A 17833-nucleotide genomic window follows, 5' to 3' on the forward strand; every position below is an offset into this window, starting at 1 on the left:
GCGAAGCCCACCCGCATGCTGGGGTGGAGGGGAGTCTCTGTGCCTGGGAACTAGGACGTGTGCCCCCAGCCATTAGCTCTCGATCCTGGGGCTCCAGCTCTGGGCTTCACGTAGGGGCCCCCAAGGAACTGCTGTGCTCGGCCCAGCACCCTGGGTCCTTCCCAAGGGCCCCTCCTTGAGGCCTGGGGCGGGATGGGTCTGGTGCTAGTCTGCTCCCCTTGGAATGCAATAAAGGCAGCAACTGTGTACCCCGCTTGCCCTTATCTGGTGTGGTTGTGGGTATACGGAGTCAGGGTCCCCTCTCCCCAGGCAGGTGCTCTGAGGGGATCCTGCAGCCCCTGGGCCCTCTGGTATGATGAACCCAGGTTTTGGCTCCTGGATTGACGTTCAGTCTCAGCCTTTTGTGGCCACGGCTAGACAGTCTGTGCATCTTGCACGACGAGGCTGATGGCTGTGTCCCTGAACAGGGTCCTGGGGACTGAGGCCTTTGGAATTGTTCCTTCCTTTGGAAGAGGAACACAAAGGAAGGAACCTAGGAAGGAAGAACAGAGCTGGAGGCCTTGGGGAGATGCCCAGTGTGTCTGGCTCTCTCCACGGCAACGAGGCCAGCTCAGGGCACAACCAGCATCTGCCTCTCAGCCGCTCGCTGACCATTTCCTGCTTCCCCAGGTGCAGAGACTTCTTGTTCTCAACCCCATGCCACCACCCAGGCCTTTTCTTGCCTGTCATTTGTGCCCCTCCGTTTTGACATTTCTGACCTCTCTACCTCGTCTTGTGCTCAGGTGACTCTCCCCACCTTTTCCTCTTCTCCCAGTGTGCCCCCAACCCTCCCAGTCTGCATATCCAGACCGCCTTGGTGAACTGAGAGTTGGAATATTAGTCATTCATCCATTCATTCAACAGACGTACACTGAGCACCTGCTTTGTGCCAGACCCTGAGTTGACCGCTGTTGGAGGCAAAGATACATGAGGGGGTATCAAAGGAGCCTCTTTGCGTTAGGTTTCTTGGATTTTGCGCCACAGAAATGGACTCTGACCAACTTAAGCAAGGAGAAGGGGTTTGTGGGAAAGGTGTTGGGGCAGCTCCAAGAACCAAAGGAATAGCTGATGATTGGCTTTGAGGAGTAGCTTCAGAGCTACTCTATTCACCAACCACCCATTGGTTCCAATGGGATTCCCTTCACGCAAGATTCAGATTCCTGTCCTAGAGCTCAGGGCATCATGGAGCAGGGCAGTGGCAGTTTCCCAAAGCATAGGGATACTTACCAGAAGGATGGTGGAGAATGGAATGGTAGGAAAGGCTTGGTGGCAGCAACAAAGATACACACACACACACACACACACACACACACACACTGTTCTTCCCCACCCGATGTATCACGACTCTCTCACATACAGCCAAGAACAAGTTCCTCTCTGCTTGGGGAGACCATTCAAGGTCACATCCAATGACTAAGTCCAAGGGGTAGTGACCAGGGCTACCATTGTCCCAAGTCCAGCGTCACTAGTGACACTCTTCTCTCTTTTATATAATTCCATTTTGAAATTCTGCGACCTGTGGATTAAGTGGTGAAAGTAACTGTATTCAACCCAAGTCCTTGGACCCAGCAAGAAAGGAAGCATGGGTAAAGGCTGCAGTCCATTTCCAGAATAGGTCATGAGAACTAGTGTTCATGACGAGGGATGCTTTGCCCGTCGGCGTGACCCAAAACTTCAGAAGTCCAGCTCCTCGGTGGTCCTGCCTGCGTGGTGGGCGTTTATTTACCATAGGACCTGGCAGTGAGGGGGGGCACCCTAAGACTCACCCCACATCCACCTGTGCTCCCGCCTCCTTTTATGTAGCGACAATATTTTCCCTCGATAACATTAACCATCTTACGACTCCCACGACCTCTTGTTATGTGTTCTCAGAGGTTTAAGGAGCCTGAAATGATCAGGTGCCTTAGCTTCTAATTCAGCTTATTATTATGACATTTTGAGGATGTGTCTCCTTGGAGACTAAAGCCTCATCCCAAAGCTCAGGTATGTGAAGAGTAATGAGATGTGGTGACAGCACATCTCCACCCTGCTTCCCAGCCTGTGAGAGCGACCTAATACCATGACTCGGTTGCCAGTTCAGAGCCTATGCGACATCCTGCGGGTCTGGCCCAACCTTTCAAGGTATCGTTTCTCAACCCGGGCCATCACTGAGTTTTCTGCAAACTATCTCACCATATCATGAAGCTGACTGCTTCTGGACTGTGGGGACCCCGACAAGATGAGGGAATGCCACAGGCATCAACCCATTACTTTACTTTTGCTGTAAAGTGCATCCTTGGGTTGAATGCACTGTGTGGGGATACCACAGTGACGTTTACAGCATTCGAGAATTCCATGGGTGATGACGGTTGGAGAGGCATGTTGGAGAAGGAAAGTCAATGCAAAGCCGGATATGAAGGACCCATAGTGGTCAAGACAAACCCTGCCCCCTTGAGGTGATAGGTATAGACCGGGGGGGGGGGGGCTGAGGAGCAGGGCGGGAGGGGGCATCGTGGAAGGATGAGTGAGGCACTCACACACGCGGCCACACTTGTGCCTTCAGAGCATCCCCTTAATGATGGAGTGCTTCTGGACATGGCTCACTATGGCTGGGTGCTTCGGATAACCGGGCTCGTGAGGCCACTTGCTACGCTGTAGCTGAACATTTAGGCTGCCCCAGAGCCCGGTGGCAAGCCGGAGGACCCTGTCTCAAAAGGATAAGAGTTACTTATTGGCCAGAGCAACACTTGGTTCTGAACCCTGGGTTCCCCTGCCATGCTTGTTAGGACTTGCCAGAAGCATCATTATGCTGTGCTGGGCCACAGGCCCCACATGGTTCCCCAATACACCACAGACAGACAGATACCTCAGGCACGACATTTGTCCTGTCACGTGGCCTGGTAGGAGAACCATTTGTACTAAAGGCTGTCCCCGCCGGAGAACCTGCTCGGGGCCCACCCCAAAGCTGGTGGCCTTCTGGGTCAGTGAGCACGTGGGTTGGAGCAAGATGCCCTAACATGGCATTTTTGCCTGGAATTGGGTCTTTGTGGTAAGGGATTCGAAATGAAGTCACTTGTTCTACACTATGGGGGAAAATATTCTGACCTAATCAGACCCCTTCACCCCCAGGAACTTTATCAAGACCTTTTTTTTTCACGTGATTTGTCTCCCACCTCTGACTCACATATGTCTTCTCAAGGCACGTAGGGACACTGCTGACCTCCAGGCTCTATCAGCGTGATGCCATCAGTGTGAGGGAATGTGGTGGCGGTGAGGGCAGCGTCCCTGTGAGCTGGCTGAGCCACAGAGCTGGACGGCTGAGATGTTCTGTACCTTTAAGCCAGGACAGCAGAGCAATATACCCCAGGCCAAGTGAAGATGTTTCTGACGTTCTTTGTTCATCAAAGTAGAAGAAAAACATGAATTCACTAGATCAAAGGATTCATACCAAGTGCTGGATGAACTTGCTTTAGCAGGAAGACCGTCTCTGGAACAGCACCTGCCATTGGAGACGTCACTTTTTAAAACTTGAGGCAATCCGGAGACCTCTCGGTGTTTTGCACTGGCCCAGCTGACCTGTGGTAGGCATTGCTATGACTTCCCCCTCAAGGTTTTGATAGCTACACTAATTTCTACATTGCCCCTAGGAATGCGGTCCTGCTTTCGATTTACCGTTTTGGTAGAGAGGGGGATTCCAATGGCTTGTGCTTGTCCTGTCCTATTCTGTTGCTCTCACCCCACACATCAGAGCGCCAGTGTGGGAGTGATGCCTATTTCAAAAACATATCCATTTCAGCTCTTCACTCAAAATAATCCTTGGTTGCCTTTGAGGTTCCAGTGTGTTTACTCTGGTGCAAATTTGGTTTAGTAATCATCCCTATTGGTTGACAGGTCGCATACTTTTCTGTTGTCCCCAGAAAATGGCCATGGCTTGAAGCCAGTGTCTTACAGAACCCCTCTCCCCACGTTTGGATATTTTCCCTTTCCTTGTCTAGTTCCCAGATAAATGGACACAGATCCCTTTGGGGAAGGCCAAGGAAGGTTCGCAATATATATCTAAGTGTCAAAGTAAGGTTTCCCTTCCAAGATGTTTGACTTGCTCTCCATTGAAGGTCTGGAAATTAGTAGGAGGTTTTGACGTGACCTTGGCAGCTTGAGACAGACCTGTCTGCCCAACCAGAAGTCTTTGGTTACGGTAACAACTAGGTGATATCTTAGGGACTGTCTGGTCTTTTTCATTCCTGGGACCCGGTGATCGATTAGCCACAGCCACGGGTCTGGCTTCCATGCCCATGACCATTTTGATGACTCATCTACTTTGTTCCTTGTATCTATCTCTGCTGCTGAGATCAGGAAGCTCGTTTTCACAGCATCTCTTCCAACCAGCCTTCCAGACTAGAGAGGAAAGCCAGGAGCGCCTCACACATGTATTTCTCATGGCAAGGAGCGAGACCATCTGCTGGGGCCTGTCAGGGGACAGCGAGAGGGTGGATGGGCTGGACGCATGCAAGGGACCCAATAAAGCATTCTTGTTTCCTGACATCTGTGATTTCCTGCTTTCTCGGATATTTGGTCTTTTAAAAAATATAATTCAGCATGGCTCAACATTTGGTCCAGACTTGGATTATTCACCCCCCACCTCCACCACCCCCCAAGGATAAAAACCGTATCAAGCTGTGTGGGCTCCTACATGCAATGTAGAATCTCCGGTGAGCAAACATATCAATAAATATCACCTGAACCACAATGATATTCCACCTCTCTTGGTCCAAAAGCCTTTTACAAGTCCCCATAGATTTTCCCTATGGTTTTTGACAAGGCGTATTAGCTAGTTCATACAGTTTCTTCTGGGGGTATCTCTTCTTTTTCCCGACCGGACTCTGCTGCGCGTCCCCGGAGCTATGTTGAGCGTGCATTCTGGTTATTGGCAGATCGACAGTGTAATGTGAGGCAGGGTTTGGGTCTCAGTGACTTGAGATAAAACTCAGGGAGGCTGTCTCATTTATGGGAAAAGGAGATTTGCACACTGAAAACCCATCTCACTAACTTTTTTAAAGTTTATTAATTTTTGAGAGAGAGCGTGCACAAGCAGCGAGAGGGGCAGACAGAGGGAGAGAGAGAGAATCCCAAGCAGCCTCCCGCTGTCAGCACAAAGTCCCCCGCGGGGCTCAAATGCATGAACTATGAGATCATGCCCTGAGCTGAAACCAAGAGCCTGACACTTTAACCAACTGAGCCACCCAGGTGCCCCTTGCTAATTTTTAACGAGAAATTTAACCATCCGGGAGACGGGACACTTGTGGTAAGCTGAAAAGCAAATTCTTCCCTTCCTCTGAAAGGAAAGGTCGCTCAAGGGAAACCAGATTCCCAGAAGTTGTTTGACAGGCTTAGAACAAACAAGTAAGACAAAGTTCAGTTCAAATCCAGCTTTCCTAGCCATAGGGGTTGGAGCTTCTTGCTTGAATTCTCTGAACTGAGCTCCTCATTGTTGTTTGAGTCCTTTTACTAGTGTTTAGAGACTGCCAATTGTATGCGACAATTCTATGTCCTGGGTACATCATAGTGAACAAAACAGACCTAGACTCCTCCCCGAGAGAGCTTACCGTCTAGTGGGGGAGGCAAACATTCAACAAACCCACCAATAAATGTATAATGGCGAATACATGTGTGGAGAACTACCAAGCAGAAGAATGGAAGAGAATGCCAGCAGGATGTGGGACCCAAATGAGACTGGGGCTCTCCGGAGCCACTCTGAGTGGCTTGGTAGTTCCTCGTCGGCGCGTATCAGAGGCGTGGAGTGAAAGCTCATGTGGCTAGTGCCTGGTAAAGAGGACTGTGGTATTGTGATATGAGGCTCCGAGAGGGGCAGGGCTAAGCCAGGGAGGGACATTTGCACTGGACGCCGAGAGCAGTGGTACATCGGTTAGGATCCGCTGTTATGGACACAACAGAGAAGGCCTCGTGTGACAGCAGTCCTAAGCAAGACAACTTCTTCCTCAGGAAGAAGGCCGTGGGCATTAGTAGATCTGGACACGGTCCACCTTGGGCTGGCATGGAAGCTGTAGGATGATGTCAAAGCCAAGGCCCCTCCAGCTCTCTGCCCTGCTAACTCAAGCAGTAGTAATTGACCCCAAGTGCAACGGCATGAATGGAAGAATCAAAATGGTAATGCAGCCGTCAAGCATCGGAGAGCTGAATCTGGGTTTTCTATAGCAGAGTCAACAGAGACTGTCTGAAATCGGAAATAAAAAATAGCATCTATATACTTTTATCTGTCAATCATCTATCTATCCATCTACCCATTCATTTATCTATCATTCACCTATTTTATTCGTAGATGTTGCTACCAGACATGAATAGACAAGGACGGTCTGTCTGCAGTTGTCTGGGGTGGGGGTGGGGTGGCACTGGTCTCCCTGAGACTGTCCGGTGGTGACCTTCCTTTAAATGAACTCTGTTGGTCATTAATGTGGCTCTTACCTGACACAAAAGTGCCTGCAGAGGGACCCCAACTCCTTCTGCCTCAGGAACCGCCTATCAGGAATTGGATCATATCCCATCCAGCCGGGCAACTTTGATTTCCACTGTTGGATTACGATGCTAAACATGACATTGGTGGAAATCAGCCCCCGGGAGTATCTGTGTGCAGGAGGCGTGGTTGCCTAGCTGGAGTTAGCTCAGGGTAGGAGGCGCTCCCCCCTGCTCCCAATGACACCAGAGGCACTGTCCTCTGACCTCAGAACTGACGTGGGTCACAAATGGCTCCTTCCTTGAGGAATAGTAGCTATACCACACACTCAGCCTCAGGAGACGCCACCCATGCAGACGAAGGACACTCCTGGCCTTTGCCACGCATGCCCAGATGGTAGTCACGACAGGAGATGAGTGTCTGTGTTCCTGGCCTGAGGCAGCGGTCTAGTCAACTCCTCTGGCCACTGGCTGTTTAATGACTTGAGCAGAACATCCGGGTCCAGTATGGGATGGATCCCTGAGGATTCAACTGGCTATCCTTTCTGACCAGGTTAAACACCCTGGTGTCACACTAAACCTCTTTGGTCCCACCAACCCCGCCCCGCTGCCGTGAGAACTCTCATTGCGACAAGGCTGTGGACAAACCCAGGGTCCTGAGACCCCCCCCTGAGGCAGGCAGAGTACCTATGGAAAGGAGACTCCGTTTTGGCACGGGCCTGTGCCTGGGGCATTCCACAGCGGCCAGCACCCTGCTTCCAGCAGCCTGGGCGTGAGGGGTGCCGCAGGGCCAATCGTGTCTCACCTGCAGTGGATGCTTCTGGGGCCCTGCCCAGGCCCCCTTTTCTGTGGGGACCCATCTCCCAGGGGCTGTGGGTTAGTTAGCTCACCGCTGCCCCGTGTCCGAAGAAGTGCTCTGAGTCGAAAGGAAGTCGCCTCAGCTGGGAGGCAAAATCCCTCCTGATCCCTTCCCCGGTCCTTGGTCTGTGACTGACTGGCCTGGCCAGGCCTGGCCTCAAGGTGTGACTAACCTATGGGCAAGTTCGTGTTCCAGAGTTTCGCTGTGGGATCAAACTAAAGCCAGACTCTAGTCAAGACCACGCTCTTTGCTTTTTCACCCCTGCCTGATTCTGTATCCCTCCCTCCCTCCCCTCTGCCAAGACCACCCCTCCCCCTCATAACTCCCTCGGACGAGAATCCCCATCTCAAACTAAGGAATGTACCGAAGACGTTCAGGTGTCCCGCTGCATAGACTCTGATCCATCCCGTCGGCCAAGCAGTCGGTGAGGTGGAGACACCGGGCGGGCACCTCGAGGGCCGGCTCGGAGCTCCCAAACGCGAACACGGAGCACAGTGGCCCCCGGTTCTACCTCGGGCTATTCGGCTTCTCGATGGTTGTTCCATTTATGGCGCTGGCTCCCTCCTCGCACACCCCACGGAGGACAGGGAGGGGGCAACGGTGACCAGTATCTCGCTGGGTTATTGTAAGGGTTAACGGAGACAGCGCAGGTAGCACTCTTAGCACAGGCTGGCACATGCCGCGCTCCCGGACGTGAAGCCCTCAGCCGGTGCCATTGTCGTCACCATCTCTCGGAATTATAGGATCTGTCCCTGGGTCCGCTCGCTCGCCGCTCTTCTCCTCCGAGGTGGGAGACCCTGGTGTTTCTCCCTTCCCTCGAGGTGGGGTGGCTGACAAAAGTCCCCACCCTTACGAGCATCTTTCCAACTCTCCTGCGGGAGATAGTCAGCACCGCCTCCCGGCCCACAAGCTGGCCGATGTTTGGCCCCTGGGGTGGGTCAGGCCCTCCACAAAACAGCACGGCCACCGAGTGAAGCGAATTGGACGCAGCCTTTGGAATAATGAAACTTGCTCCTGCGGGCACAGTGAGATGGAAAGGAAATGTTTCCCAGTGAGTCGTGGTGTATAAAACTGGCAGGTCCACCCGGGAAGAACGGTCGGTGGCAGTCAGGGGAGAGTCAGAGACGAGGCTACGCCTTTCATCCTCAGGCACGGCGCTGTCGGTGGATTTCCATCCGGGTGGAGGGAGGCAAGATATGCCTGGAAAGTTTCGGCGTCCAGACGTGACGCTCAGCGGCGTTCATTTATGTTCTTCCTAACAACTGCACATCATTTGTGACGCCCCCCTTGTCCGTACCTTTCCTACGGACGTGACTGGTCTGTGGGAGATTCGCTGTGTTGGCTGCTCCCACGAGGCATAAGGTCTTCTTCATGGAAACTTCCGTGGAAATATCAGGCTCTGCTCTAAGGCTCGGTGTGTGCCACACCAGGCCGCTTCTCTGACAGAGGGAGAGGTTGGAACAACGAAGGACTTCTTTTTGCCTCCGTGATTAACCAGCTTCTCAACTGTGATTGGTGTCGGCCCTGGGCCCGCAAGGGAACGGAGACCCCAATGAATAGGTCCCCACAGCCCCTGCCGACGGCTGGTGGAAGACGGGACACCTCAGAGGAAGGATATCGCCTTTGGTATCAAACCCGCCAAAGCCAGGGCATCATCCTTGAACCCCACAGGATGACGTGAATTGACACCTAGCTTGGTGTGTAGAACATCTTCACGCGGGTCAAACTGAAAAGGAAACGTTTCAACGTCTCATTATATAAGATGCTGGTATGAGATGGAAAGGCAAGAGAGGTAGAAGGTAAAACCATGAGGGGGACAGACTTCGCAAAGCAGCAACCGGTGAAATATTCGGAGAGAGTGATCGCTCAACCGTTTAGGGAAAGCTCCCCCTGCCTGTGGCCTTGGCCCCGCCTGGGTGTGGGACCAGGTGTCCATACTTGACCAGCCCCCCTTTTTTTTTTTTAATTTTTTTTTTAACATTTATTTATTTTTGAGACGGAGAGAGACAGAGCATGAACGGGGGAGGGGCAGAGAGAGAGGGAGACACAGAATCGGAAACAGGCTCCAGGCTCTGAGCTGTCAGCACAGAGCCCGATGCGGGGCTCGAACTCACAGACCATGAGATCGTGACCTGAGCCCAAGTCGGACGCTCAACCGACTGAGCCACCCAGGCGCCCCGACCAGCCCTTTATTGTTGCTGAGGTAGATGAGTCCCAGGGCCAACCTTTCTCTTTCCACTGGGTCGTGGCCATACGTGTCCGTCTGTTCCCGATGAATGGCAAAGAGCGAGGGGTGGACTCTATCAGGGGGCACGTGGAGAGTCACGCCAAGCCGGCCAGGGTGGTGGGACGCGGGGCTTTGGTCTTCCCGGCGTTGGATTCCTTCCTTCCCTGGGGAGCGCCTGGACTTGCTACACAGGTTTTAGGAAGAACACCATGATCCAAGTCTTGGGAGAGTCCATTCCCCATATTTAGAAAATGTTACACTAGAGGATGGAAAAGCCCAGAGTCTTTCTTCAGCCTTTGTATTTTGCTCTACGTCATCAGAACTTATCTACGCTGTCTCGTTTCCAATATTTCTACCATGACCGTAGGAGGCGCCTCTTTTTTTTAATGCCCCGAGTAAGAAAGCAGACTTCACATCAGACCGTCAGATGCCCTTTCTGCCGACCGACCGGCGTTTAAGAAACGGAAGCAGGTTTAGGAGAGAAGAACGAGGCTCCTGTTTGTGGAACCTGACAGCGAGAGCCTCGCTTTCCGTCTCCTGCTCGGACACGGGAATCCACGCCACGGAAGAGCCTCGTCGGCGAAGAGCTGAGAATGTGCGTGGGCAAAACTGTGGGAGGAAAATAAAGAGATGGCTGAACACCCTTTCTGAGAATTCCTGCCGCTGGCAGCGCCCAGTGGTTCGCTCACCACCCGTACAAGCGTCTTCTTTCTTCCGTCGGAGCCCGGCAGGGAGAAGGGATTCTCTTCCCTCCGGCCAAGAACTCCCCTGAGACCGGAAGTGGCCCCAGAGACCTGAAGCCAGAAACAGGTGCGTGGTTCCCCTGAGGAACGGGACGGGGGTAGGTAGGAGGGGAGGGGTAGCCTCCGCATAGAAATCCCTCTAGGTGCTATTTTGTTTTGAAGGGAAGGGAAATGATTATAGATATAGATACAGATATAGTTATAGATGCAGACAGTTATATAGATATAGATATAGACATAGACATATAGACATATGGTCCTTGCCTCTGCCCTGGGCCCAGCACGCCCCTCCCAAGCCCCCTGCTCAGTCTTGGGCCTCCCCCTGCTCCCCACATGGGTGGGACAGGCCCCAGAGACCATCTCCTCAGGAAACGGGCCACAGAGTCTCGGGTGACAACTGAGCTCACACAGCCAGGACCCCCGAGGTCCCCCAGCTCCGGGCCTTTCCCTGGGGGGGGGGCTCGTCCTCACCCACCCAGCCTCCCAACCACCAGCCTGTGGCTCCCAACCAAACTCCACCTAAAAAAGCATCTGGCTCCTGGGGTCCAGGAGCACTTGAGGGGATCCGGGGTCACTCCGAGGGGAGGAGCACAGGCTTTCCCGGCCTGGAGGAGGAGAGCGGTATGAAGACATCCCTGAGTTGGAACTCGTGACAGCGGTAACGCCTGCCAGCCCGATGGTGCCCGGCTCTCCGTGGAACGCCTTACCTGCGTTAGCTCCTTTAATCCCCATAAATATTTATTTACGAGGTAGGCACTGTTACCCCCACTCCCACCCGGTTAACTTGAAGGAAACAAGTTAACTTTCAGAGTCAGAACTAAATTCAGACCTTTAGGCGCTAGCTCAGGGTTCAGTGACACACAGCCTATTAAACCCGTGGTTTAGATCGGGGCCCACAAAACCGTCAAGGGTTCAAGGTGAACACAGCAAATGTTTTGAAACACGCCTGGCTGCCACTGGATGTGTTATGCCCCCTGGCCTCCCTCTGGGCTCCAGGAGAAACTGAGGGAGGAGGGGAGATGGGAGGAGGGAAGGGGAAGGGGCAGGCAGCGGGGAGGGGGTGGGGGGAGAGGGAGGGGAGGTGGAGGAGGCCTCACTGGGGCCTGACGGGTCCTCTGCCAGGGCGGCTCCAAGCCCATCCCTGTAGGGGCTGCACACGGAGGCGGGAGTCCTTTCAGGATAAAACAGGTGACACCGTGGACATTGAGTTTACAGTCAAGGCAGCACAGGGGTCCCCGACGGCATGAGTGAGGCAGGGTGTGGATCTCTGCCCCAAACTGCAAAAGCAGAGCTGGTGTAGGGTGAGCCCCTCTGTAAAAGGAATCACATAAAGGCAAGGTCTTGGGGCGCCTGGGTGGCTCGGTCGGTTGAGCGTCCAACTTCGGCTCAGGTCACGATCTCGCGGTCTGTGGGTTCGAGGCCCGTGTCGGGTTCTGTGCCGACAGCTCAGAGCCTGGAGCCTGCTTTGGATTCTGGGTCTCCCTCTCTCTCTGCATCCCCCCCGCCCCGCAACTCAAAAATGAATAAACATTAAAAAAAAAAAAAAAAAAGCCAAAGTCTGGAGAACAATTCCACAAAGTCAGTGGTGGTTGTCTCTGGGGGGCTCAGCTTAGAGGGGTTTTTAACTCGCTGTGTTCTATTTGTATAATGTTTAAATGTTTCATGAAGCATGTGTAATGCTTTGGTATTCTGACAGACAAAAAAAAAATGTTTTTAAAGAGAAGGGAAGCCCCACACCCTCTATCCATCATCCTCTCCAAACTTCCAGAACAACCAGTGTATGTAGGTAACCCCACAGCCTGTGTTACCAGGAAATGTTTATGCATCATACGGGGTCCTGTCCTGAGTGCACATTATTAATTATTAAAGAGATGTTGTCCACCCTGTCAGAGTAGTTTAATGTTTAGTTGGAGGACTGAAACACGAAAGTGTTTGTCCCTTGACTCTGCACACCGATGCTCAGGTGTGGGTTAAAAAAAAGAAGAAACTGACTGGAATTTAAACAAAAACTTGACAACAGAAAAAAATAAAAGGTAAATTACTTATATGTTAAAAAGAAGAAGAAGAAGCAGCAACAAAGGGACAAACTGCGGTTTTGCTCTGTTGTCCTGACTTCTGAGGCTCAGGCGTGAAACACCTTGGCCACGTGTGACAGCTGTACCGGTTTCCTTAACCTTCGAACTCGGGAAGAGACGTTGCTGTAATAACTCCTGATTCCGTGAGGGAAGAAGACCGGTAAGATGCAGATCGAAAGCTAATGTGCAGGATCCTAGAGACTGGGTAACCTTGATGGCAGGTGGAAAGGGAGGGCACAGGAGGGGACGGGGAGGGGGTGAGAATACTAGAGGCAGGCTTCCTGGAAGGGGTGGGCTCATCTAGAAGCAGGAGAGTAGAGAGAAGGGCATCTTGGACAAGGAAGGCCGATTAAGTTAGAAGGCAGGAGCCTTCTTCCCTGAGAGGGGCTGGGGTCCCTGTCCCGGCCGTGGCCCTCTGGCAAGGGTGCCGGACACAGCTGGGTGGGAGGCCCAACCTATCCCAACCTGGACTCTGCCCAGGAATTTGCACTGAAAGGAGAAGACTGGCCAAAGGGCAAGCGGGTCGAATTCATTTTGTCCCTGTGGAAATACGTGCTTCTGCCCACCCTCGAGAGCGACTTGTTGACCACAAATATGTGAGTAGGAAGGGGGTCCTGCCTCTCTCCGTGCAGCCGCGTGTCTGTGGGTGTGTGTGCACAGATAGCGGGCGTTCCCGGCCTCCTCCCCTGTGTGTGTGTGTTTCCACCTGTCTCCTCGCTCGTGTGTGCACACGTGTGTATGTGCCTCTGAACGCGTGAGCTTAATCAGGCCGGGGTTTGGAAAGCACCCCCCCTAGGGCGCTCCACGGGGGAAGAAACAGGAAACAGGAGTGGGGAGGGATGGGGTTCTTATTCAGAGGACTTAGGCCTATGGACTTCAGCAAAAGAAAGAAAAAAAAAAAGGACTATATTGGCTCTTAGAATTGAAAACTCCAGTGGCAGGACTGGTTTTAGGTCCAGGTGGGTCCAGGGACTAGAAGAGTCTTCAGGAGATTAGTTTCCCGTCTTTTGGAGGTGGGAAAGTATAACGCCATGAAAATATCACTCAGCGGCACTGGCTTTCATTTGCTGTAGGAGTGACAAGAGCTAGGGTCTCTTTTCAGGAAAACTCCGGTACCAGGTATCTACACGTGTGGTACGTAGTTCCTGCCTTGCCTTCCCTGCGAGGCGGACAGAATTTGCCCTGTGCCTGCCTGGGCCTCCCAGATTTACCAGGCCGTGCGCCGGTGAGTGCAGGAAGGGGCGCCTTGCTCTGAGGCAGCCAAGTTCAAGGAGGGTTGAGCTCCGGGATGGGAAAAGCTGGGCCAGGCTCCCCGCTTCCGGCCCTCTCCCATCCTCCCCCCTTCTCCAGGGGCCTCTCCTGGGTCCCGTGCCGCCTCTGCTTTCAGCTGTGGGCCCTGATTTTGTCTTTCAGCCGCGAGGTCCGGCACATGGAGGGCAACAGCCCGAAAGGAAGAGAGTTCATCTCTCTCACACCTGCGGCCAATGGTCTGGAGAACATGGGGGCCGAGCTCTTGGAAAGTCTGGTCTGTCCCCTTCCCCATCCTCATTTTGGCCCCCTGGTGGGAGGGCCCTTTGTTCGCCTCCTTCCTTCACCCCCTCTACCTCTTTGCTTGAAAAATTAGGGACCCCCGTAAACGTGTTGGCCTCCTCGACACAGAGCAGCCCCTTTATTTGGCTCAGCAACCGTTTGCTGTGCACCTGTGATGTGCCGGGATAGCCCGCACTAGTCTGAAGGGTCAGGGAAAAAAGGCTCAACCCGGAAGTGACGTCTGAGCTGCGACTTAAAAAATAAGAAGGAGGAACCACATGACTGGAGGAGGGGAGGGGTGGATCTCTGGTGAGGTCTCAGCCTTCAAGGGGCTGGCGTTCTTGTCCTTGCTCTGGACCGGCTCAAGGAGAGGCCCTCCACCCAGAACTCTGGAGCCTAATGTGACCCCCTTTCCCCTCCCAGCCTCCCCCGACAAAGCCCCTGCCCCTTCACCACACTGCACAGCCCCAGGGTGCGCCTTTCACTCTGTGATCTGCAAGAATAACCCCCTGCCCACCCAAACACGACTGCATAGACCAACGGAGGGCAAATGCGACGAGGTGGTCCCGCCTGGGCCTTCTCCAACCAGCCACAGCTGAGGCTCCGGCGTCCCTTCCCAATGCAGGCCAGGAGGACCCCGAGGGCAGGGCGTATTCAGCACTGAGTCCAGCACACTGTGGGTGCTCGGTGTGTGGTTTGCGGAACTTAACTAAGTCGCCCTCTAATTATTTCCTGGGCAAAAGCCCCGCCCTCCCACCCCAGCCCACTCCCGAGATGCCAGCGGGCACACTGGCGGCAGCCAGGGTCTCCCTCCGCTCTCACTCGGGGCCGCAGGCACCCTCTGGTCACTCTCTGGTCGCTCTAGGAGGAAGGCCGGACCCCTGGCGACGACTCAAGCCGTGCGGAGGGTGGGGACATCTGGACCGAGGCCAACCCGGAGCCCCTGTCAGGACGGTAGGTGCTCTCCAGGAGGGACGTGCGTTGGCCCGGGGAGGAGGCCACCGTGGGGAGCAGGGACAGGGAAGCTGGGCCCCTGACAACAGAGAAGGGGCTCCCGGAACCTTGGTCGAAGAGAGGAACAAACGTGTTAGCCGACAAGGGAGCTCTGCTGGCCTCTGCCTCGGGGTGAGCCGGGCCAGGGGCGGCCAGCCTGCTCCGAAGCAGCCAGAAGGCAACCGCGTCAGGAGCCCCAATGTGTACAGGGGGTCTGTTCTGACTAAAGCTGGATGGAGGGGGTCCTGAACCAGCCTGACCCCCCCTCTCCACCTCCCCATCTGCCTTCTACCCCAGTCAGTCCCTGGGGCACCTCAGGGATCCTCGAGGCTTAGTTTGAAAACCCCTAGAGCGGTCCAGTCCCCTTGTTTCCCACAGGGAGGCTGGTGACCCAGAGCTGATGCCCAGGCTCACTGGGGGTCCCCGCTGGCCAGATCCTGAGCCGAGGACGGCAAGGAGAGGAGGGGTGGTGGAGGGGAGGGAGTCCATCTGTCTCTCTGGATGGGAGATTGGGGAAGAGCCTCCCTTAGGGGGGCAGGTGTTGGGGCCAGAGAGGGGGAGAGGCATTCCTTGAAACAGAAGCTCCTACGAGTGTGGCCTGTGGGTCCCCAGAGGCCAAGTGCCAGCCTTTTCTCCAGGGATAGACAAGCGACCAAAAGACCAGGCAAGAATGGCATTGGCACCAGCGGGAAGGTGGGGGGCAGGTGGTGACCGCCGGGCAGGGGGTGGGCTGTGTACACGCTCTCTTGCAGGGGGAGCTGCTGACTCGGAGGGTAAGTCTCCGGGTCCCCGGGGAACAAGGCAGAGCTAGGAGCTCTCCACCCGGCCCCACAGACAGGGGGGACACGGGGACAGGGGAGGGAGGCAGCCGTCATGGTTCGTGCATTTCTGCATTTGGTTGGGTTCTTACTCATCATCTCAGTTAAGTCCTTCCCAAGCCCAAGGGCAGAATGGACTCAAGGGCAGTGGTGATGCTGGAAGGCGGGGTGGCCTGAGCCGACCCTTAGTTTGTTCTGGGCTGGGGTTGCCCTAGTCCTGTGATGCCGAGGCCAGTGCTCTGGTGGGGGGGGGGTACCCGAGTAGCTTCTACCTGGAACTGTTGATGGTGGGAGTTGACTCGCGGACCCCACTGGCGCTCTCCCCAGGAGGAGCCTGCAGCCTGCTCTGAGGGCCAGACGCTTCTGCCGGGAGCACACACAGCTGTTTCGATGGATCTGCACGGGCCTGCTCTGTACTGGTGAGCCTGGGGCCCAGCCCCCCTGGGAGACCGCCGTTCCCACCCCAGCTACCACCACCCGGGTTTCAGCCACCTCAGCCCCGGCCATCCATGTCCCAGGGCATTCACTTATCCAATAATCCAACAATCATCTCAGAGCCAGCTCCATGGAGGAAGCTGGGACATCAGAATAAAGTCAGACCAGATCTTCTTCCCAAAGCAGTCTCTGATCAGTAAGGGAGAGGGGAACGATATTTCCACGTAAGGCAGTGAGCCATCTGGGAACACCAAGGAGGGATGGAAGTGATCAGGGAGGACTTCCAGGAGGAGGTGACATTCAGGCCTCACAGGTCGAGCAGGAGGTAGCCAGCTGGATCCGAAGGACAGGACGGAGTGAGAAGGCACTTCCAGGTAGGAACCACGGGAGCAAAGGTGAAGCCCGGCATGGTGTGGGCAGGCAGCTCAGGGACTTGAATTTTGCCCTCAAAGCCAGAGAGAGCCATTGAAGGAATTCACAGGCAAGCCTCGAGGCCAGATTCACACTGTGGGAGCCTGGAAGAGGCAGGCAGGGTGGCAGTACATGTGTGAGAAGACGAAGTGTAGGGGACGGACGGGGGCGGCTTGGAGTGACCCTCGGGAAGCATCACCAACCAAACTTGGGAGCCGAGCCAGTGTGCAGGACAAAGGACACCCTGGAATCTGGGGTGCCTCGGGGCTCTGTTCAGGCAACGGGGTGCATGATGGTGCCCCCATGGCTAGGGAGCGCGGGAGGAGGAAGGCTTGGAGGGGAGAGGGATGGCCAGTTGTCTGGGACGGGATGCTGGAGGGACGTCTGCCAGGCCATCGAGAAGGGCAGGGGCCTCTCCAGGGACGCCTGGAGAATAAATCGAGAAGTAGGTCAGTGACAGCATCCTGGGACCAGCCACACCAAGGGAGCTGGCAGAGGAAGGGGCAGAGAGAGCCCGAGGGGGCATGGAGATGGGGGGGTGGGGAGGGGCGGAGACCAGGGAGCACCAGTTCAAGGAGGAGGGAGAGGTGAACAGCAGCATGTCTGTGGTAAGGGGAGCAGCGGAACAGGGACTGAGCGGCGTCCCGGGGGATTTAGAGCCAAGGAAGTCACTAGTAAGTTAGGGCACGGGTGAGAAGCTGGATTGGAATGGATGGGAGGAGAGGCAGTGTAGACAGTCAGTGTAGACAGCTCTTTGGAAGGATTTTTTATGAGGACAGGTGGGAATATTAACAAGGAGGGTGTGACAGTGTCGAGGAAGGGGTGTGTTTGTGACGGGAGACACTTGGACTGTGTTTGTGAGTGGGGTGGGGAGGTGGTATAGAGAGGAGGGGAAGGACATGGGGACAGATGGCAGGTGCAGGGGGGGACCCCTAAGCCCAGGGAAGGAGGGTCACCGCAGGTCCTCCTGCAGGTGGGACATGGAGGGGGGTGTAGCTGTGGACGCAGCAGCCCCCCCCCTCCAGGGGGCCAGGCGGGAGAGGACACCGAGAGCCACGACGGCAATGGCCCCGGTCTTCGTGTTCGAAAGCGAAAGCAGGGCTGTAGGCTGAGATGGGCTAGCTCATGGTCCCTGCAGCTTCCTTCTAGAGATGTCTGAGCCAGTGAAGTCTTCCTCTGGCTGGATCGGAGCCTGGGCCTGCTCCGTTCCCCTCGCTTCCACACTCACTCAGACCCACATTGGTTTCGTTTGTAGA

General features: G+C 54.8%; 1 protein-coding gene across 2 annotated transcripts in view; it reads left to right on the forward strand.

Annotated features, from left to right (window-relative positions):
- The first annotated feature begins 13819 nt into the window (after nt 1-13819).
- The window catches only part of SLC28A1 (solute carrier family 28 member 1), a 47821-nt gene continuing 43807 nt past the window's right edge, over nt 13820-17833 (forward strand). For both annotated transcript variants that reach the window (XM_047086798.1, XM_047086799.1), the window contains exons 1-3: nt 13820-13915; nt 14786-14874; nt 16059-16150. In XM_047086798.1, coding sequence (XP_046942754.1) covers nt 13820-13915; nt 14786-14874; nt 16059-16150 — 277 coding nt within the window. The remainder of the gene's footprint in view (nt 13916-14785; nt 14875-16058; nt 16151-17833) is intronic.

Source organism: Lynx rufus, unplaced genomic scaffold (assembly GCF_022079265.1).
Source record: "Lynx rufus isolate CCGP_SWC_20201006 ecotype Redwood Valley unplaced genomic scaffold, mLynRuf1.p SCAF_21, whole genome shotgun sequence".
In the NCBI taxonomy this organism is placed as follows: Eukaryota; Metazoa; Chordata; class Mammalia; order Carnivora; family Felidae; genus Lynx; species Lynx rufus.